Below are 18,186 nucleotides of genomic sequence, written 5' to 3' on the forward strand. Positions count from 1 at the left end.
GTATGTTGGCCATCATCCTACAAGTATATGGCTCACTGATAAATATCTGAAGGGTCTCATGACAGAGGTATTACCAGACCTTAAGTGACCTCATCATCACACCAGCTAGGCCCTCAGGGTCCTGGAAACACGCTTCCAAATTCCTTAGAGATTTGTGTTATCCCTCACCTCCTCCCCACTTGAAAGGTTATAATCCGTCACTGCTCACAACTTCAGTGTAGCTCTTTGCACCCTCTGGTCCCCTCCCCGGGCTTTAAGACCAAATTTTTTGCACCACAGATACCTCAGCAATTCATTCCTCATCATTCAATCCAGAACCCCAACATTTCACATCAAAAACATTTCAAGAATTCTTTCTTGACCAGTGGCTCCTCTCCCACATCCCGACAAGGAGGGCTCTCCGCTCTGTGTAGTTCATATAGTTGACTTCTGGGAGAGAAAGTTCTCAGTCAGCCCTCTGTCGCACGGGTTTTTCTTCTACTCCACACTCATGTCACGGAGAAGGAAAGGTCAGGTTTGGTTCCAGTAATGACACTCCCTCTTTCATCTTAGGAACTGTTGTGACTCTGTCAATGGCCACTTGGTGACTGCGGTATGTCTTGCAGGGACTGCTGACATTCAGGGACGTGGCCATAGAATTCTCCCAGGAGGAGTGGGGATGCCTGAGCCACACGCAGCGGGAACTGTACAGGGACGTGATGCTGGAGAACTACGGACACCTCCTGTTCTTGGGTGAGGATGACTCCTTCCAGATTTCCCAAGCCATACTTGGGGTTTTCTTCCTTTCTGTGAAGGCTGTCTTTTGGAAGTTTCCCCCATGAATGCCTGGAATTCAGATCTAGGTAGAAAGGGAAATAAGTAGGGTTCTGTAGATGTACAGAAAAATCTTCATGATGTGTTCTTTTCAGCCTTAGCTTCCCCTTCCTGAAGGGAACAGCATCACTTCTGTAGCTGAGTGGCAGTTCTAAACATTGAGTGCCATAGCACGGGACTGCCCACATCTTAAACTGAAATTTCCACTTCTTATTACGTCTGCTACTTGGAAGTGGAGGTCAGGACGTGAGCATCAGAAATGCCTCCTGTGTGTTCTACCGGGAAAGTTCGGCAGCAGCCTTTGAGAAACCATTTTCTAGATGCTGCAGTGTCCTCTCTTCTCTACTGAACACAATCCTTTTTTTTTTTTTTTAAGATTTTATTTATTTATTTATTTAGCAGAGATAGAGACAGCCAGCGAGAGAGGGAACACAAGCGGGGGAGTGGGAGAGGAAGAAGCAGGCTCACAGCAGAGGAGCCTGATGTGGGGCTCGATCCCATAACGCCGGGATCACGCCCTGAACCGAAGGCAGGCGCTTAACCGTTGTGCCACCCAGGCGCCCCGCTACTGAACACAATCCTGATGGAACATTAGAATCTGTAGCAATACTTGTTTTCCCTTTGCCTCATAAACAGGCTTCATTCTCTCAAAGCCAGACCTGATCATGTTTTTGTAGCAAGAGAAGCAGCTCTGGGATGTGAAGAGAGAGACAGTAGCCTTCCATCCGGGTAGGTGGGACTGAATGAGGCAGATGGAGGAGGGGAGGTCCAAGTCTGAAGGAGGAAGGTAGACCTTAAGCAGTGGTTCAAGTAGCTCTCCTTGAATGAAAATCAGTTGGAGACGCCCAGTTTTATTTCTGTCTCTCACGGAGGAACATCTGCTATCCAATATTATCAAGCTCTTACATCTCTAGGGATTCTCCTTTAGCTCCAGTGATGGTCCATCACATGCACAGGGAGGGCCGGGAGATTCTCCTTGGAGTGGGAGGTCCTCCTTAATCTGATTGCTTCTCCATTGCCGTGAGGGCCCTGGGGAAATCTCCCTATTTCTGTGCTAAGCCCTGTGTAAATTCTGTTTTTCATGACAGGAGAAGTAGGTCAGGATAGTTGTATGCTCATTGGGGTTTGGTGCAGAAATTCCTACACCACTAGAGACAGATTTCTAATGTTTTCAGTGTATGCTTTCCCATGTTATGGAGGCTTTAATCTTAACCTTATAAAATTGAGACTCAGTGACTTCATCAAATAACAAAGCACTTCCCTAAAATGAGAAACTGTACAATTGTATTTCTCTTCAAAAATTCATTTTTTTTTTTCCGGATTAACTAAAATAGAAGTTTCCACTCTATGAGCTCCATTTCTCAGTGGTGAAATAATGTAATGTCTCTGTTTGTTTCTAGGGTTCCTACATAAATAATGCTGTTGGGGAACTAGCACGTTTAGAGACTCAGAACTTGTAGCCTTTAATAAAGTCTCAGTCATTACCTTATTTTTTAGTAATTGCATCATTTTATAATTCTGTCTTCTAGGAAGTTCTTGTGACGTTGCCATGCGTATTTTCTAATTAGTTATATATGAGATTTAGCTCTGCATTTTTTAGATCAAAAGTTCTGATATGACATGGGCATGTGCTTTCTAAGAAGTGAGTTAGATAATTAGTAAAATTCCCATATATAGTTTTTAATGATTTTTTTTTTTATTTGAGCGAGACAGAGAGAGAATGAGCAGGGGAAGGGCAGAAGGAGAGGGAGAAGCAGACACCCTGCTGAGCGGGGCTCCCAATGTGGGGCTGGATCCCAGCAGCCTGAGACCATGACCTGAGCCGAAGGCAGACACTTAGGTGATTAAGCCACCTAGGACCCCACACCCCTGTATTTGAAAAATCCTTTTGTTCGGTAATGTAATTTTACTTCTTGGGAAATTCATCATTAGGTTTTTCTTCTACTTTCCTCAGAATGTATCAGAATTTAATCCCAAATGTTAAATTCATGTACAGCGTCAGCATATCTTACAGTTTTCATGGTTTTTGTTTATTTAGAAATGAAGATGTTTCCTCTGCTTTAAAGAATGGATTATGGCTTTAGATTCTGTGTAGGAGGAGGAATATATTAATAATGTAATACGTTTCTTTCAAGCTTTTTAAGTGCTCATAAAATTTTCATTTACAGCTTTTTATGATCAATTTTATTGACTGTTCTTTACAATTTTATGGTCAATGAAGACATGCCAATCTAATGCTTGTTTTTCATGGGTACATGGACACAGTTTAAAATTATAGTTATATGGAAGTTTTTCTTTTATGTAATACATCAGTCTTTTTCTTGGGTTACATTTTGTCTTTCTCTGGTTTGGTAATTCCATGATAATGTGCTTCTTTCTTTGGGACTTTCCACAACATTAGTTCGTTGTGGATTCAGTTTTAACCTGTGTATTTTGTTACAGGACGAGAATTTTCAACTCAGTACATTTCAACACCACGTGAGTATAACTCAAGAAAGAATGAGCTTTATGCTTTTTGTCAATAAAATTATGTGTGTGTTTGTCTTGTATTTGTATTATCACACATACACACTCTGAGTCCTGCTGGTTATTTTTCTCCTTGGTTAGTGGTCAGTGACTGTTGTACTATACCCAGATGAGTTGTCATAAACATAGAATTAACTTCATCATGTGAGTTTTTATTCTCTTTGCATGAGAGAAAGACTTTCTTGAATTCAAAATAATTTTGAAACATTTTATACCTCTGTATCATGTTTTCATATTACATTTTATCTTCAGTTGTTGTGTTACACCCATGCTATGCCTTGGTACCTTTCTCATTAACTTTTGTGTCTTCTGTATTTTCACTGTGGTTACCTTACAGATTCCTTAGAACAACTTAGAGGTAAAACAAACCAGTTAAAATTCATATTGTCCATCACACACAAAACTCTTCTTCCTATCTCCACCCCTGCACCCACTTTGTTTCCGAGATCACAAATTCTGTCTTTTATGTTGTGTACCTTATTACCTACATTGATGATTTTTATACTTTCTGTAAAACAAAATTCTGTAGCAGAAGTAAACGAGACTGGTATCTAATCCCAACACTACAGGTTTGTATAATTGTCTAAATATTTATGTTTAGCACAGAGCTTTATGCTCTCGTGTGGTTTCAGTTACTGTTTAGACTCCTTTTATTTCATCTAGAAAGTGTTCCTTTAATGTGTCTTCTTCATTTGTACTCGCCTGGGGGTGCTATGTTCTCCTAACTGAATTCTGGTTCCATCTAAAAGGTAATTTGGTCCATTTTTTGTCTGCATGGGGGTGCAGTGTCCTAGTGGTTCTTATTTCTCCATTTGGTTGCTGTCCTAGGATGGGTATTAATTTGGTATGTGTGTGAGTATAGTAAGTGGGATGTCTTATTTTACGTCTTTTAGTTGTGTCTTTCGATAACACCCTAGGCATGTTGGCAAAGAAGATTCTTTGCATAGAGTGATATGGGAAGATGTGGAAGGAGTGGCCCTGAGTATTTATACTTAACAAATGACTGGGAAGGTGTAGGGGGCTAGTGAGGGGCAGGAAGGATGTTATGATGGATACTGGGACAGTTATAATGAAATCCTACTGCCAGAAGAGATGAAGGATATAAATCGTTTGGGGGAAAACCCCCTCTAAGTCATTTATATTTGCAGAATGCTGTCTTTGAATGCAAGGACCCAAATCCACTTTTTGAAACATAAATCTTGGGGTGCTTGGATTGCTCAGTCATTAAGCGTCTGCCTTAAGCTCAGGTCATGATCCCAGGGTCCTATCGAGCCCCGCTTCAGGCTTCCTGCTCCGTAAGCCTGCTTCTCCCTCTGTCTGCCATTCCCCCTGCTTCTGTTCTCTCTTTCTCTCTGTGTCAAATTAATAAATAAAAATAAAATCTTTTTTAAAAAACCCATAAATTTTCCTGAAAGGACATCTAGAAATCTTGGGGAGTCGCCTATTCTGTAGTGAAAGTAATCCTTCAAAGCATTTCAAATCTATGATTGGATTAATTATTCACAGAAATATTTCCGAAAGTTCGATATTTGAAAATGAAGATAAAAATTCTAAATGTGAAAGATTTGGGAAGTTCTGTTCAGAAGGTTCATTATTTTCCCACCAACGTATAATCATCATCCTTCTTGTTCTAAAGCCTCTAATTTTGATACAGGAGGGTCTTTATTGAAACGTCACTATCCAGTAGTTATCACATAATACTTCCTGTGGAGCGAGGTTTTACGTGTTCTGTACTCTAGTGAGGACTCTGTCTTTCTTAATTGCAGAGGTCTCTCTAATGGAGAGAGAACTACCAATGCAGTTATTCTGTGAAAAATGTTAACCAAGGGTAAAATTCCAGTAGACATCAGAGAACTGTATCCGGAGAACCGGGGTAAAGGTAGTCAGTGTGGGGGTCTTAGGAAGCTCAGATCTCACTGAACATCATTGTGTCCTCCCTGGAGAGAAGACTAGAATGTGTGGGTAACTGTGGCAAAGCTTTTAACTTGTGTTCGAAACGCAATCACCAGCAGAGATTTTATAATAGGAAGAAGCCTCACAAATGTATAAACTGTGCCCAGCCCGTAAGTACCACTCGGAACTTAGCAAGCTACGGTAAGACCTGTTGGGAGAAGTCTGGCAGATGTAACATAAAATGAGACCAAGCCTGTAAGCAGAACGGTCAACTCTGTGAACGGCAGAGGGTGCGTAGTGGAGAGAAACCCTTAACTGTAAAGAGCGAGGCAAGGCATTTAATTCCTAATCAAAACTAGTCCTCATGAGATGATACATCCGGTTGAGATGCCTTGCAATTGTCAAGAACGTTGGCACAGTCTTTTCCTGGAACTGTACCCTTACTGAACCTCACAGAGAGCATACTGGGTAGAAACCCTAGAAACGGAAAATGGATGCAAGACCTTTGTTTTTAGTACGCACGTCAGAAAAAAGTCTTTATAAAAGGCTGAAACAGAAAGGACGTAAACAATGGGTAAACTGTGTAATGGAAAGCAAATCTAAATAACATCAGAGAATTCACAACAGAAAATAAATCAAAGCTACTTTTCAGATATGATCTTTTTTTTTTAAGATTTTATTTATTTGAGGGACATCTGAGTGGCTCAGTCTGTTAAGCATCTGCCTTTGGCTCAGGTCATGATCCCAGGCTCTTGGGATCGAGCCCCACATCGGGCTCCTTGCTCGGTGGGGTGCCTGCTGCTCCCCCTGCCTCCTTCTCCTTTGCTTGTACTCTCTCTCCCCCCCGACAAATAAATAAAATCTTAAAATAAAAGATTTTATTTATTTGAGAGAGAGCATGAGCAGGGGAGGGGCAGGGGGAGAGGGAGAAACAGACAACACCCCCCTCCCCCCAGCCCGGAGCCTGATGTGTCGCTGGGCTGGATCCCAGGACCCTAAGATCGTGACCTGAGCCGGCACTTAACCGACTGAGCCACCCAGGCGCCCCTCACACAGGATCTTCCTCAGAGTATTTCTTGTAGAGAGAAAACAACTAGATGCATTTGCATTTTAGCTGTGGATAATGTAGGCATGAGGGGTGCTAACCCCTCCACAGTTGAAAATCTCTGCGTATCTTTGGAGTCCCCCAAACTGAAAGCCATACCTACATTAGCATGGAAGGAGCCTGTTGCTGACCACAAGCCTTACCTACAACATGAACAGTCAGTCATCCCATTCGTATGTGGTCTGTGGTATATACCACATCTTTGTAATGAAGTAATTTGAGGAAATATTCAGGTGTCATAATGAAGAGAAAACACATGTACAGTAGTGCCCTGTATTTATGAAAACAAACTCAGCTGTGTGTAAGTGGACCCTGACTGACCAAGAGCATGTTATTCCGTGGTTAACTCTATTTATTAATGTACCTGAAAGGATCCAGGGGGAGATGGGTATCTAGCGAGGGATAATTATTTTCAGTGTGTTTCTTTTTTTCTTTTGACTGTATTTGGGATTTTGTACATGCAAATGGATGTCAAAAGAAAGCCAGAGTAGCAAAACTTGTATCAGACAAACTAGCTTTTTTCTTTTGGTGTTGTGTTTATCCCGTGTTGGTATCAGGGTAACGCTGACCTCCTAGAATGGTTTTGAGTGTATTCCTTCCTCTCTTTCAGTATTTGTAAGATTTTTTTTTATTGCTGAGATTTTGATAAAGATTGTCATGAATGATTTTTTTAAATGTTAGTTTTTTTTTTCTTGTATTGAACCATGGCTCACCATCTAATGGCCAGGGGTTCTACTAAGCAACTAATTAAACAAAGTCACTAGTTTGGAGACATGGTTTAGGGAGAAAGGGAGCATAAGGAGTATAGGGAGTACAGTGCTCTGGAGGGCAGGAGCCCTGGTTGCGGAGTAGGTGGCATGACAGAGGAGCACTCAGGGGAATGCATAAGCAGAAGGTTTCCCCAAAGCCATTGGCTTGGAAAAGGAGAGGGGCTGAATTTCTCGAGTTCTCGTAACTAGCACGTCTTAAAGCCTGCAGTTGTAGTGGTCAGCAGGTTTGGATGAGCCAGAGCCAAGAGGGCAGTGTGTGCTCCTGGAGAGAAGACAGGCAAACAGCCTGGGGGCAGACACCATGGAAACAGCCATCTGAAGAACACCTGGGCCACACAGTGGGGTTTCACTAGCCTAGGAGCCCTTTTCTGAGAGGAGACATTCAGTGACATGTGTCTCCAAGAACACAGGAGTTGGATGGTACCCTTTCCCTCTCCTCCTTGGCATAAACACAGAGCCCCACTCAGTGAGGACACGAGCTGTCTGCCTTTCTTACACCAAGCCCCACCCCCCAACCGTGATCTGTTAGGACTGCCCTTCTCCGTGAGGTTTGCCTCATGCAAGTCTTAATAACTTGTCTATTTTTAGGAATTACCTGGGTTTCTCATCTAAGTTACCTGATTTGTTAGTATATAATGGTTTATGTAGTTAAAGCATTGCCACTTTTACTTATTTTGTTTTTTAAAATGAGCATTACTTTCAATGTTCTGTTAGTGTTAATCTGGTATCTATTTTATTTATTTCAGAATTTTTTTTTAAGATTTTATTTATTTATTTGGCAGTGAGAGACAGAGAGGGAACACAAGCAGGGGGAGTTGGAGAGGGAGAAGCAGGCTCCCCGCCGAGCAGGGAGCCTGATATGGGGCTCTATCCCAAGATGCTGGGATCATGACCTGAGCCGAAGGCAGACGCTTAATGACTGAGCCACCCAGGAACACTATTTCAGAATTTTCTGTGTTATTTCGTTCCTCTACCAAATTTCATCTAAGGGTCTTCCTTTTCTAGTTCTTCTGGTGGAAGCTGTTTATTCCAAAAAAAATTTTTTTTTTTTGTTAAAGATTTTATTTATTTATTTGACACAGAGAGAGAGACAGCCAGCGAGAGAGGGAACACAAGCAGGGGGAGTGGGAGAGGAAGAAGCAGGCTCCCATTGGAGAAGCCTGATGTGGGGCTCGATCCCAGAACACTGGGATTATGCCCTGAGCCGAAGGCAGACGCTTAACGACTGAGCCACCCAGGCGCCCCCCAAAATTTTTCTTAACTCTGTATTGTATAATATTTAAAAAAATTGAAAATGGAAAGTCCAGTAGGGAAAAACTGGCAGAAATAAATAATACAAACAATAACCAAAAAACCAGTGAAAAAATTAAAATAAAATGTCTTACGGAATTCTATAACCATGTCATTTGTGAAGAGAGATAATTTTACTGTTTCTTTTTCAATTTGGATTCCTTCTGTGTATTTTTAGTTGCATAATTGTTCTCATTAGAATGTCCAGTACTATGTTCAAAGGCAGTGGTGCGGTCACTTCTTTACCTTGTTTCTGTTCATAGAGGAGAAGTTCGCAGTCTTTTACTATTGAATATGTTGGATTTCAGCTTTTCATACATGCATGGCCTTCAGTAGGTTGAGGGGTTTCCTTCTCTCTCTACTCTGTTTTTCACATGACATGTCCAATATGCCCATATTGGTATTCTGTCTCACTTAATATGATCCTGTCATTTTTGATCCTCATTCTGTTAATGTGGGCTCTTCCCTTTATGGTTTTGCATATGTGGGAACACCCATAATTCCAGGGTGATTTCCCCCTTGATTACCTTGCAAAATGGGGAAATGTGCTTTTGATGCATTTTGTTCTATTTTATTGTGGACTTTGAGTGAATATTCCCCACAGGTTGTAGTCTGTAACCTTCTTTACTTGTCGTGTCTTCCTCTGGCTCGGATAACCTGGTAATGCTGGTACCCCAGAGACAGTGTCTTGCTAATTTCTGTCATCTTCACTCCTTGGATATGTTTGAGGAGATTTGAAGTACTTTCTCCTTAAGTGTCCATTTGAATATTCATTGAATTCATCTGGCACACATCTTTCTTTGTTAAGATTTTTTGTTTGTTTGTTTTTAAAGATTTTATTTATTTCTTTGACAGAGAGAGAGAGAGAGAGAGGGAGAGACAGCCAGAGAGAGAGGGAACACAAGCAGTGGGAGTGGGAGTGGGAGTGGAAGAGGCAGGATCCCAGCAGAGCAGGGAACCTGATGCAGGGCTTGATCCCAAGACCCTGGGATCAGGCCCTGAGCCAAAGGCAGATGCCTAATGACCGAGGCACCCAGGCAGCTCTGTTTTTCTTTTTTTTTTTTAATGCCTCCTTCATTTCTGTTTCGTGGTTGTAAATGAGTTGTGATTTTTTTATATTTCTGACTGGTGGAGTCTAAATTGTTACACCTTTTTTGAAATTTATACTCATCTTTTGGTATCAATTTGTGGGCACTGATTATCCATCATTGCCTCTTATAATTACTTTTATTCCTATGGTCAGTTATACTGTGTCTGCTTTAATTTTTCACCCTTGTTTTAGTTGGTCTTTTCTCTTTTATTCTTAATTAATTTAGTTAGTGGGCTGCCAATGTTGTTCTTTCCTGACAAACAACTATTCCTATTGTCGATATGTTCCTATTTTTACTATATCCTGTTTTGATCATTTCACCTTTCTGTTTAAATATCCATCGTTCTACTTATTTTGGGCTCATGTGACACTTTTCCTGATTATTAGAGATACAGGAAAGTGATTTGTGCTGCACCATGACAATACCAAAGAATTATTTATTAGGATATGTGGTCAGTACGTTGTATGCAATGTTATGTGTCCTTGGAGATGTCATGTCCTAATGATTCCTTCTCAGGCATCTTTCTGACATTGTCTGAATGACTTGAAGCATCTATATTAGAAGTCATCAATATGTTCATCTGAAAGTAATAACTGTAATCATTTTACTTTTATTTGATATCTTTCAGCTATATCTTCACATGACACCCAGAGTTCCCTGCTAATGCCAAGCATAGAAGGTTCTTCCCAAAAAGTATCAATGTATAGATATAAAAATAGTGCTGTTGAGATTTTACCCTTAAGTACAGACTGGGACAATGATGGGGACAGTGCACGACATCATAGATTTCCTGGAGGACAGACCCAAATCAAGACAACTGCCCTTCATAAGAATCTCACTGTCCCAAACGGTGAAGGATATAAAACATTGTGGAAAACCTCCCTTTTTAAGTCAGCTATTTCTGCAAAGCAGTGTGTTTCTGTAAGCAAAAGCTCTAACCAGATATTCAAAGATAACTATTTGTGGATAGACAGTTTGGAAAATCTGGAAAGTTACCTTGTCCATGCTGAAAATGATTATTTGAACCATTTTGAGAAGAGGATTGGCTTGACCTTCCGATCAAAGATTTCTGATAATCAGAGATTGAGAAATGAAGAAAGTACTAAGTGGGGTCCATATGAGAGGTGCTTCACTGAGGGGTCGACCCCACAGAATTACCAGAGCCCTTTCAATGGAGACAGAAGTGCTCAATGCAGTGACTCTGAGAAAACATTTAACCAGGGCTCCAGTGTTCATAGATGTGTGAGGACTGGGTTTCCAGAGAACCATTATGAATGTCGTAAACCTGGGGAAGGCTTTACTAAAACCTGTAACCTTGTTATACATAAGAGCCTCCCTTTGGGAGAGAATCCTCATGAGTATAATGAATGTGGGAAAGCTCTTAACCAGTCCTCCAGTGTTGGTGATGATCAGAGAATTCATGAGGGAAGAAACCCATTGAGCTGTAATAAACCAGAGACAGTATTTAGTCAATCATCAAGACTAAATATAAATAAGATCATCCCCAGGGGAGAGAAAACTTACATTTTTAAGGAATGTGGTAAATCCTTTGACTGCCACGTATCACTATCTCAGCATCAGGGAATTCATACTGGAGAGGAAATATATAAATGTGAAGAATGTGGTAAAACTTTTAAGGACTGTTCATCACTAAAGAGACATAGGCAAATCCATACTGGAGAGAAATCTCACCAGTGTAAAGAATGTGGCAAGTCCTTTAAGTGGCTCTCAAAGCTTAGTAATCATCAGAGAATTCATATTGGAGAGAAACCTTACAAATGTCAAGAATGTGGCAAGACCTTTAACCAAAGCTCCAGGCTTACTCAACATCACCAAATTCATACTGGAGAGAAACCTTACAAATGTCAAGAATGTGGGAAGGCCTTTAACCACCACAAAACCCTCATTCAACATCACAGAATTCATACTGGAGAGAAACCTTACAAATGTCAAGAGTGTGGCAAGGCCTTTAAATGGCCCTCGGACCTTACTCAACATCAGAGAATTCATACTGGAGAGAAACCTTACAAATGTCAAGAATGTGGCAAGGCCTTTAACCAAAGCTCCAAGCTTACTCAACATCACCGAATTCATACTGGAGAGAAACCCTACAAATGTCAAGAATGTGGCAAGGCCTTTATCCACCACAAAACCCTCATTCAGCATCACAGTATTCATACTGGAGAGAAACCTTACAAATGTAATGAATGTGGCAAGGACTTTAACTGGCCCTCAGTCCTTACTCAACATCAGAGAATTCATACTGGAGAGAAACCTTACAAATGTCAAGAATGTGGCAAGGCCTTTAAATGGCCCTCGGACCTTACTCAACATCACCGAATTCATACAGGAGAGAAACCTTACAAATGTCAAGAATGTGGCAAGGCCTTTAACCAAAGCTCCAAGCTTACTCAACATCGCCGAATTCATACTGGAGAGAAACCTTACAAATGTCAAGAATGTGGGAAGGCCTTTAACCACCACAAAACCCTCATTCAACATCACAGAATTCATACTGGAGAGAAACCTTACAAATGTAAAGAATGTGGCAAGGACTTTAACTGGCCCTCAGTCCTTACTCAACATCAGAGAATTCATACTGGAGAGAAACCTTACAAATGTAAAGAATGTGGCAAGGTCTTAAGTAGGCATTTAAGTCTTACTCGACATCAGAGAATTCATACAGGAGAGAAACCTTACAAATGTCAAGAATGTGGCAAGGCCTTTAGGAGGCGCTCAACCCTTAGTCAGCACAGTAGAACTCATACTGGAGAGAGACCTTACAAGTGTCAAGAATGTGGTAAGGCCTTTTGCAGCAACTCAGTCCTTACTAAACATCACAGAATTCATACGAGGTAGAAACCTTACCAATGTAAGGAATGTGAGAAAACACTTAAGCACTGCTCACCCCTCATGCCTTAGCAGAGATTGCATACAGGAGAGTCACTATACAAATGTAAAGAATGTGTACAACCTCTCACCGGAAGTGTCAACATCATAGTTACCATGTAGGAGCAAAACTGTACCTTTTCTGGAATTCAGTCCTTCCTCAATATCACAAAATGCGTACTAGATTCAAACCCTTGGAACATAATGTGGAAAGACCTTCATTTTACTACACACTAGAGCAAATACCAGAGAGTGCGTTAAAGTAGGTAAATTGAAAGATATGAATGTTTAGAAAACTATTTAATTGAACATCAAATGCCAATAAATGTTACAGAAATCAAGTAAAAGGAATACATTATTCACTATTCAGACATGACTCTGTATGAAATAGTTCTTATAAGGAAAAGTCAAACTTGAACACTTAGAAAATGTATATGCCATTATATTTCAACAGTTTTAGTGGACCATTGTACATATATATAATTAATTTCAATGTGTGGTTTCTTTATTTCTTACATCAGCCCTATTTGATATTTGTGACTAACAATATTAATGTATTTTACTCTGAAATCACTTAAGAAAATTATTGTTTGTGTAAGACCATGAGGCTGATTGTTGCTACATCAATGATACTAGACACCTCGCCACATTCGGTGGGACTCCTGTATCCCTAATTTTCCATGGAATATGAAGGACGGTATAATATATAACGTACGAAGTCAATCTCAGTGGAGATGCTACTTATGGTTATAACATTGATGTAAGTTACCATGAAATCTGTGTTCAGAACACATACTTCTCTATATATCAAAACTAGAGAACTTCCTCCGATTAGAAATACAAGGTTTTACTAATTGTTCTTTAAGGAAAAAGTGGTGGCAGTTTAGTAAACTACCCATGTATCTTCATAAGTGCAGTCCTTAGAGAGTATGACTTGATGTGGTTGAAAGGAAGAAATCCTGACAGATAACTGAAAGAGGAGAGCTAACTCTTTCCTACAATGCCGTGCAGTTGTACATACACATGTCTTAAGAATGACCTCAGTCTTGAAGTGGATGGAAATCAGTACTCCCACATTCTTCTAACAACTTGAATGCTTTTTCACGTGTGTATTCTGTATTTTGAATGGTGATAATAGACTGGATTTGAAATGCATAACTTAGTCTTTGTGTGAACTTAATACATTTTCTTTTTTTTAAAATATTTATTTTGTTAGTCACCACACAGTACATCCCCAGTTCTTGATGCAATGTTCCATGATTCATTACTTGCATATAACATCCAGTGCACCATGCAATATGTGCCCTCTTAATACCCATCACCAGCCTTAATACATTTTCATTAATAAAACTTACTGGTTTTTAATGTATTGACATGGATGCGTAATGAATAATGTGTATCCTACCTCCAGTGTTAACCTCTCTTATTTAAGGTTGTAGGTGACTTTTTGAATCAATCACCTATTTGGTAATGGAGTAGAATAATATACCTAGGAATCCATTTGCTCTGGTCTGAGGTTTAAGTGATGTGTGATTATTTTTGCCTAGTCTGTCATGATTTTCTCCTCTTTGTGAATACCAGGATGTTAGTACAGGTATATTACAGAGGTATGTCATGTGGAGGTATTGTTGAAGTCTTAGCTGACATACTCCATCATCCTGCTGCTTGGCATCATTCTGTGTAGCCACTACTTTCACAGGGGCCTTGCACTGACAGGAGTCCTTCTCACTGTGCATTCCCGAGACAAAGTGCTACAGTCACAAGTTAAGGGAACTTCTGATACGACATCTGCAATCCATCCTTGTGAGCCACCATCTCTCCTTTCCCCCTATGCTTTCCCTCCCCTGTCCCTTAGAGAAGACCCCCACAGAGCTTCCCTAAACCTGTTGTAGTTGGAATGGCATGTTCTGGACTTAGCCTTGGGACTCTAAAGCACTGCACCGTGGCCCCAAATTAACGTATGTGCCCCACTTCGTACACTGAGGTGTTGTTTTGATGTGTCTGTGAAGTACACATGCGCATATGACCACGCTGCGTGTGTAATAGATACCCCCTAAGAAAGAGACATCTATCCCAAGAGGAGTGGTATGGTAGCCCAGGTAAGAGGTAGAAAATATCTAAGATGAAGAACGAGCATGTGGAGGAGGACAACTGTCCCAAGTTGCCCAACTGACTCCCTGGATGTAGGAGAAGAACTACTTGTTTCGTGTCCTAGTTGTCTCCACATCTCCAGTTGTATTTTCCTCATTTTGGTTTCCAGCTCCATAGGCACCACAACCATTCTTTTTTGCCCGTGTTGTGGAGACAGTGTCCTCAGTAAAAGCTTTACTGTGATTAGAGAGCTGGAAGGCCAGTGGGTATGTATTCGGATATTGAGCATGGGGATGTGGGATGTGAATCTATGTAAACTTTGATGAAGGCAGCGTCCTTAGAAAGAGACCTATTAAAAGGAAATGTAAAGAAGTCTTTGCAATGTGGGGAGGGACCCAGACGTGGCTCCTTTTAGTGACTGCAAAGGCAGAGACAGCTCTTGGTGGTGTCCTCTGATGAATACATGTCATGGGGAAAACGAACTGGCAAATGTGGGTTTCTCGGGACTAGGGAAGTCCTGCTTTATCTTGAAGATTTGATTGATCTCCTGTGTCTTACTGAGGACTAACGCTGTTGGATGTCAGTGATGACTGTATTTTCCCAGGCCTAGGTCAGTGACAGGGATGGAGGAGGGTACTGGATGATGCAGCCATTTGAGCATAGCTCTAAAGTGTCACCTGGTATCATGTTGGAGATGAAGAAGCCTTCTGGACCGTGCCATAGACTGGATCGGCAAGTGTGTGCTGTGGTTGCCCCCAAGCACTCGTGTCCCAGGTAGGTAACCCCAGGCAAGGTAAGATGCACTGTAGTTGGGTGACCTTTCAGGGAAGGTGCTTTGCTGCTGTGCGGGACCTTCCTCCCTTTCCTCAGTGCTGTAACGTGTATAGTCCCAGGCTCTGGCTCTTTGCATGGCTCGGAGTTGTTGGAGGAGCAATTCAGCAGTGAGAGGCAGTGAGCATTTCTGCTTCAAACAGTACATCCCATGTTCATTGACTCCGCAATGAATAAGGAAGATCATATATATATATATGTGTGTGTGTGTGTGTGTGTGTGTGTGTTTTGTTTTTTTTTTTTTTTGAAAGTAATATGTATCACCCTACCAGGAATTAAATCTTGCCTTTTACAACAACATGAATGGAGCTAGGAAGTATTTTGCTATGTGAAATAAGGCAGAGAAAGACAAGCATCATATGATTTCACTCATTTGGAATTCAAAAAACAAAACGAATGAGCAACAGGTAAAAAAGAAAGGGAGAGGCAAACCAAGAAACAGACTCTTAACTTTCGAGAACAACTCAATGGTAGCCAGACTGGAGTTTGCTAGGTGGATGCATTAAATAAGTGATGGGAGTTAAGCACTGGCCCTGTGATGAGCACAGAGTGTTATATGGAATTGTACAATCACTATTATACAGCTTAAACAAATATTACTGTGTATGTTAACTAAGTAGAATGTAAAGAAAAACCTTAGGAAAGTATCGTGTTTTATAGATCTAAGAAATTTTTTGTTTTAGATTGCCTAACTTGCAGCAGTTGCACAAAACACACCTTGGCAAACAAATGGAAACATTTATCTTTTCTCCCTTCCTGATTCTTCCCAAATTCAGAAACTCTCAGAGTGACCTAACTCCAGAGACTGAACTGCCTCCAACTTCATACTTGGCAAGGGCAAAAGGCAATCAATCTTTTAGCCCAACCCCCAGGATCGTATAAGTTTCCTTTAACATACAAAAACTCCTTTGGAAATTTCCTTTATCTCTCCCCTCCCAAGACACATGTTGGCAATCATTCTCCAAACATATGACCCACTGATATACATCTGAAGGGTCTCATGACTGAGTTTTTACTAAACAGTAATAAATGGCCCTTCCTAACAATAGCTAGCCCCCTCAAGGTCCTGGAATCCTTGTTTCCTGAATACCTGGGACGCTTAACCTATCTCCAACAACTTTCCAACTAAAAGTAGATAATGGGACACTCCTCTTGACCCCCGTGCAGCTCTTTCTGCCCACAGGTCCTGTCCTCCTGCTTTTATAAAACCACATTTTTGCACCAAAGACCTCTCAAGAATTCTTTCTTTGCCATCAGTTTTGTACTCTGATGTCTTTCCTAAATCATCTATTGAGAAGAGAGTTGATACCAGAAATTAACTTTTTAGATCATAAAGGGTTGACTGCAAGGAGTGGTAAGCCATTGTTTGACATACATTTCCTCCTATTTCCTGTGAATATAAACCTGCTGTTTCGAAATTCTAAATCCCTACCTCCCTATGTCACAGTGGCAAGTAAGCTTCAGTCACCTGTCGTTGTGCCTCATGTCTTTCAGTTTCCCATAATTAAGATTTTTATTTATCTCATTAAACTGTCTCACATCATTTTAATTATCCACTGACCAAAGGATTGAGAATGGAGCAAGAAAGACAAGTTTTCCTCTCCTAACATTCATTTCTCTTGTATGAACTGACCTCCATGCTTCAGACCCAAAATATAATGTGATGACAGAGTTGGGGATAAAGAGGAACAGTATTGCTTTGCCAGCAAAGGAGGCCACAGCGGGTCAGGGCCTTCAAAACTGCAAGCCCACCCAGAGCCAGGGGGTGGGCTTTCTTAGGGAAATGCAGGATCTAGCCGGTTTCCATAGGCATTGTGTCTGTGCTACCAGCCCTGTTCCATCAAGTTGTCATGATGGAATCAGGTTCCTGAAACAAAGGGCTGAGAATGGAAGAGGGGCGGTTTGCATAGGGGAGGTCTGGAGGGGAGAGGGAAAATGTTACTTCGTTTGAAATGGAGTCTCCCTGAAGCATTAATGCAGCCATTTTCTTTGTTGTTCAACTTTACGCTTTTACGTGGTTTCCATTTCAGTCACCAGGACAACTATGGGAAGACCGCTTCATATTTTACAGTGAGAAACCACTCAATATTTTCTAGAATGGGTAAAATAATGAAAAAGGATAAAACAAATTTCAGGGAGAATGTTGAGGAATTAGAATTCTCATATATTGCTGGCAGTATGGTAAAATTGCATTCAGTTTCGAAAACTTTTGCGGTTACTTAGGAAAATAAACGTTTACCTTCTGATGGGGAGCATTTTGTCACTCTAAAGTGTGTCTCTGGCCTGAAGATCATAATAGGCTATTATTTTAAATTAAGGGCAGATAAAGGAAAAGCTCTGAAACTGAGGAAGTTTCCCTTTGTGAGAGACATTTGCATTTATAAGGGAAAGCTCCATTTGTGAGGGTGTCTTCCTCTGTGTAGCAGAAAGAGGGAGAATAAGTCAATCTCCAGAAATTCTGATCAGTGAAGAGGACGTGGATCTCAATGTGGCCACAACCACAGCCTTGGTCACTGTCCTTTGCCTGGTCAGCTCCCCAAATGCTTCCCAACAGGATCGCGTGTGGAGTTTCAAAAAGGATCCTATCTGGCGGCCTCCCCCTCAGATTCTGTCCGTTGGTTTGGGCGAAAACAACAGTGTTGTGTTAATGAAGGGCTCCAGGTGATTCTCGGGCCAGGAGTAAGCACGAGGGCTTCAGGTTATTTTATGAGAGTTGAGAGCGGGCTTTGGTTCAGGGAGAGGTAACAGGGTCTCTGCTACGTGAGTCTGGGAGGGTCAGGTCTACGCAGGACATGGTTCTATGCTGTAGCTGAATTTGTGGGCACCTGTGGGAGGGGAGCACCCCCCTCCCCCCCGCTGCCACCCACCCGGAAAGCAGTTAAGGAAA

The 18,186-nt window shown here is 41.2% G+C and overlaps 1 protein-coding gene and 1 pseudogene across 2 annotated transcripts; both read left to right on the forward strand.

The window, feature by feature from the left end:
* Positions 1 to 572: 572 nt before the first annotated feature.
* On the forward strand, positions 573 to 3,248 carry LOC148108328 (KRAB domain-containing protein 5-like; annotated as a pseudogene). Its single transcript, XR_015728187.1, has 2 exons — positions 573 to 732; positions 1,450 to 3,248. The product of XR_015728187.1 is annotated as a KRAB domain-containing protein 5-like (transcript).
* Positions 1,449 to 12,442, forward strand: LOC123787004 (uncharacterized). Its single transcript, XM_087871156.1, has 3 exons — positions 1,449 to 1,542; positions 3,256 to 3,291; positions 10,117 to 12,442. The coding sequence occupies exon 3, from the start codon at positions 10,152 to 10,154 to the stop codon at positions 12,345 to 12,347; it is 2,196 nt and encodes a 731-aa protein (XP_087727282.1). The 5' UTR covers positions 1,449 to 1,542; positions 3,256 to 3,291; positions 10,117 to 10,151; the 3' UTR covers positions 12,348 to 12,442.
* Positions 12,443 to 18,186: the final 5,744 nt, after the last annotated feature.

This window comes from Ursus americanus, chromosome 21, assembly GCF_024610735.1.
Source record: "Ursus americanus isolate L20-20 chromosome 21, mUrsAme1.1.p, whole genome shotgun sequence".
Classification (NCBI taxonomy): domain Eukaryota; kingdom Metazoa; phylum Chordata; class Mammalia; order Carnivora; family Ursidae; genus Ursus; species Ursus americanus.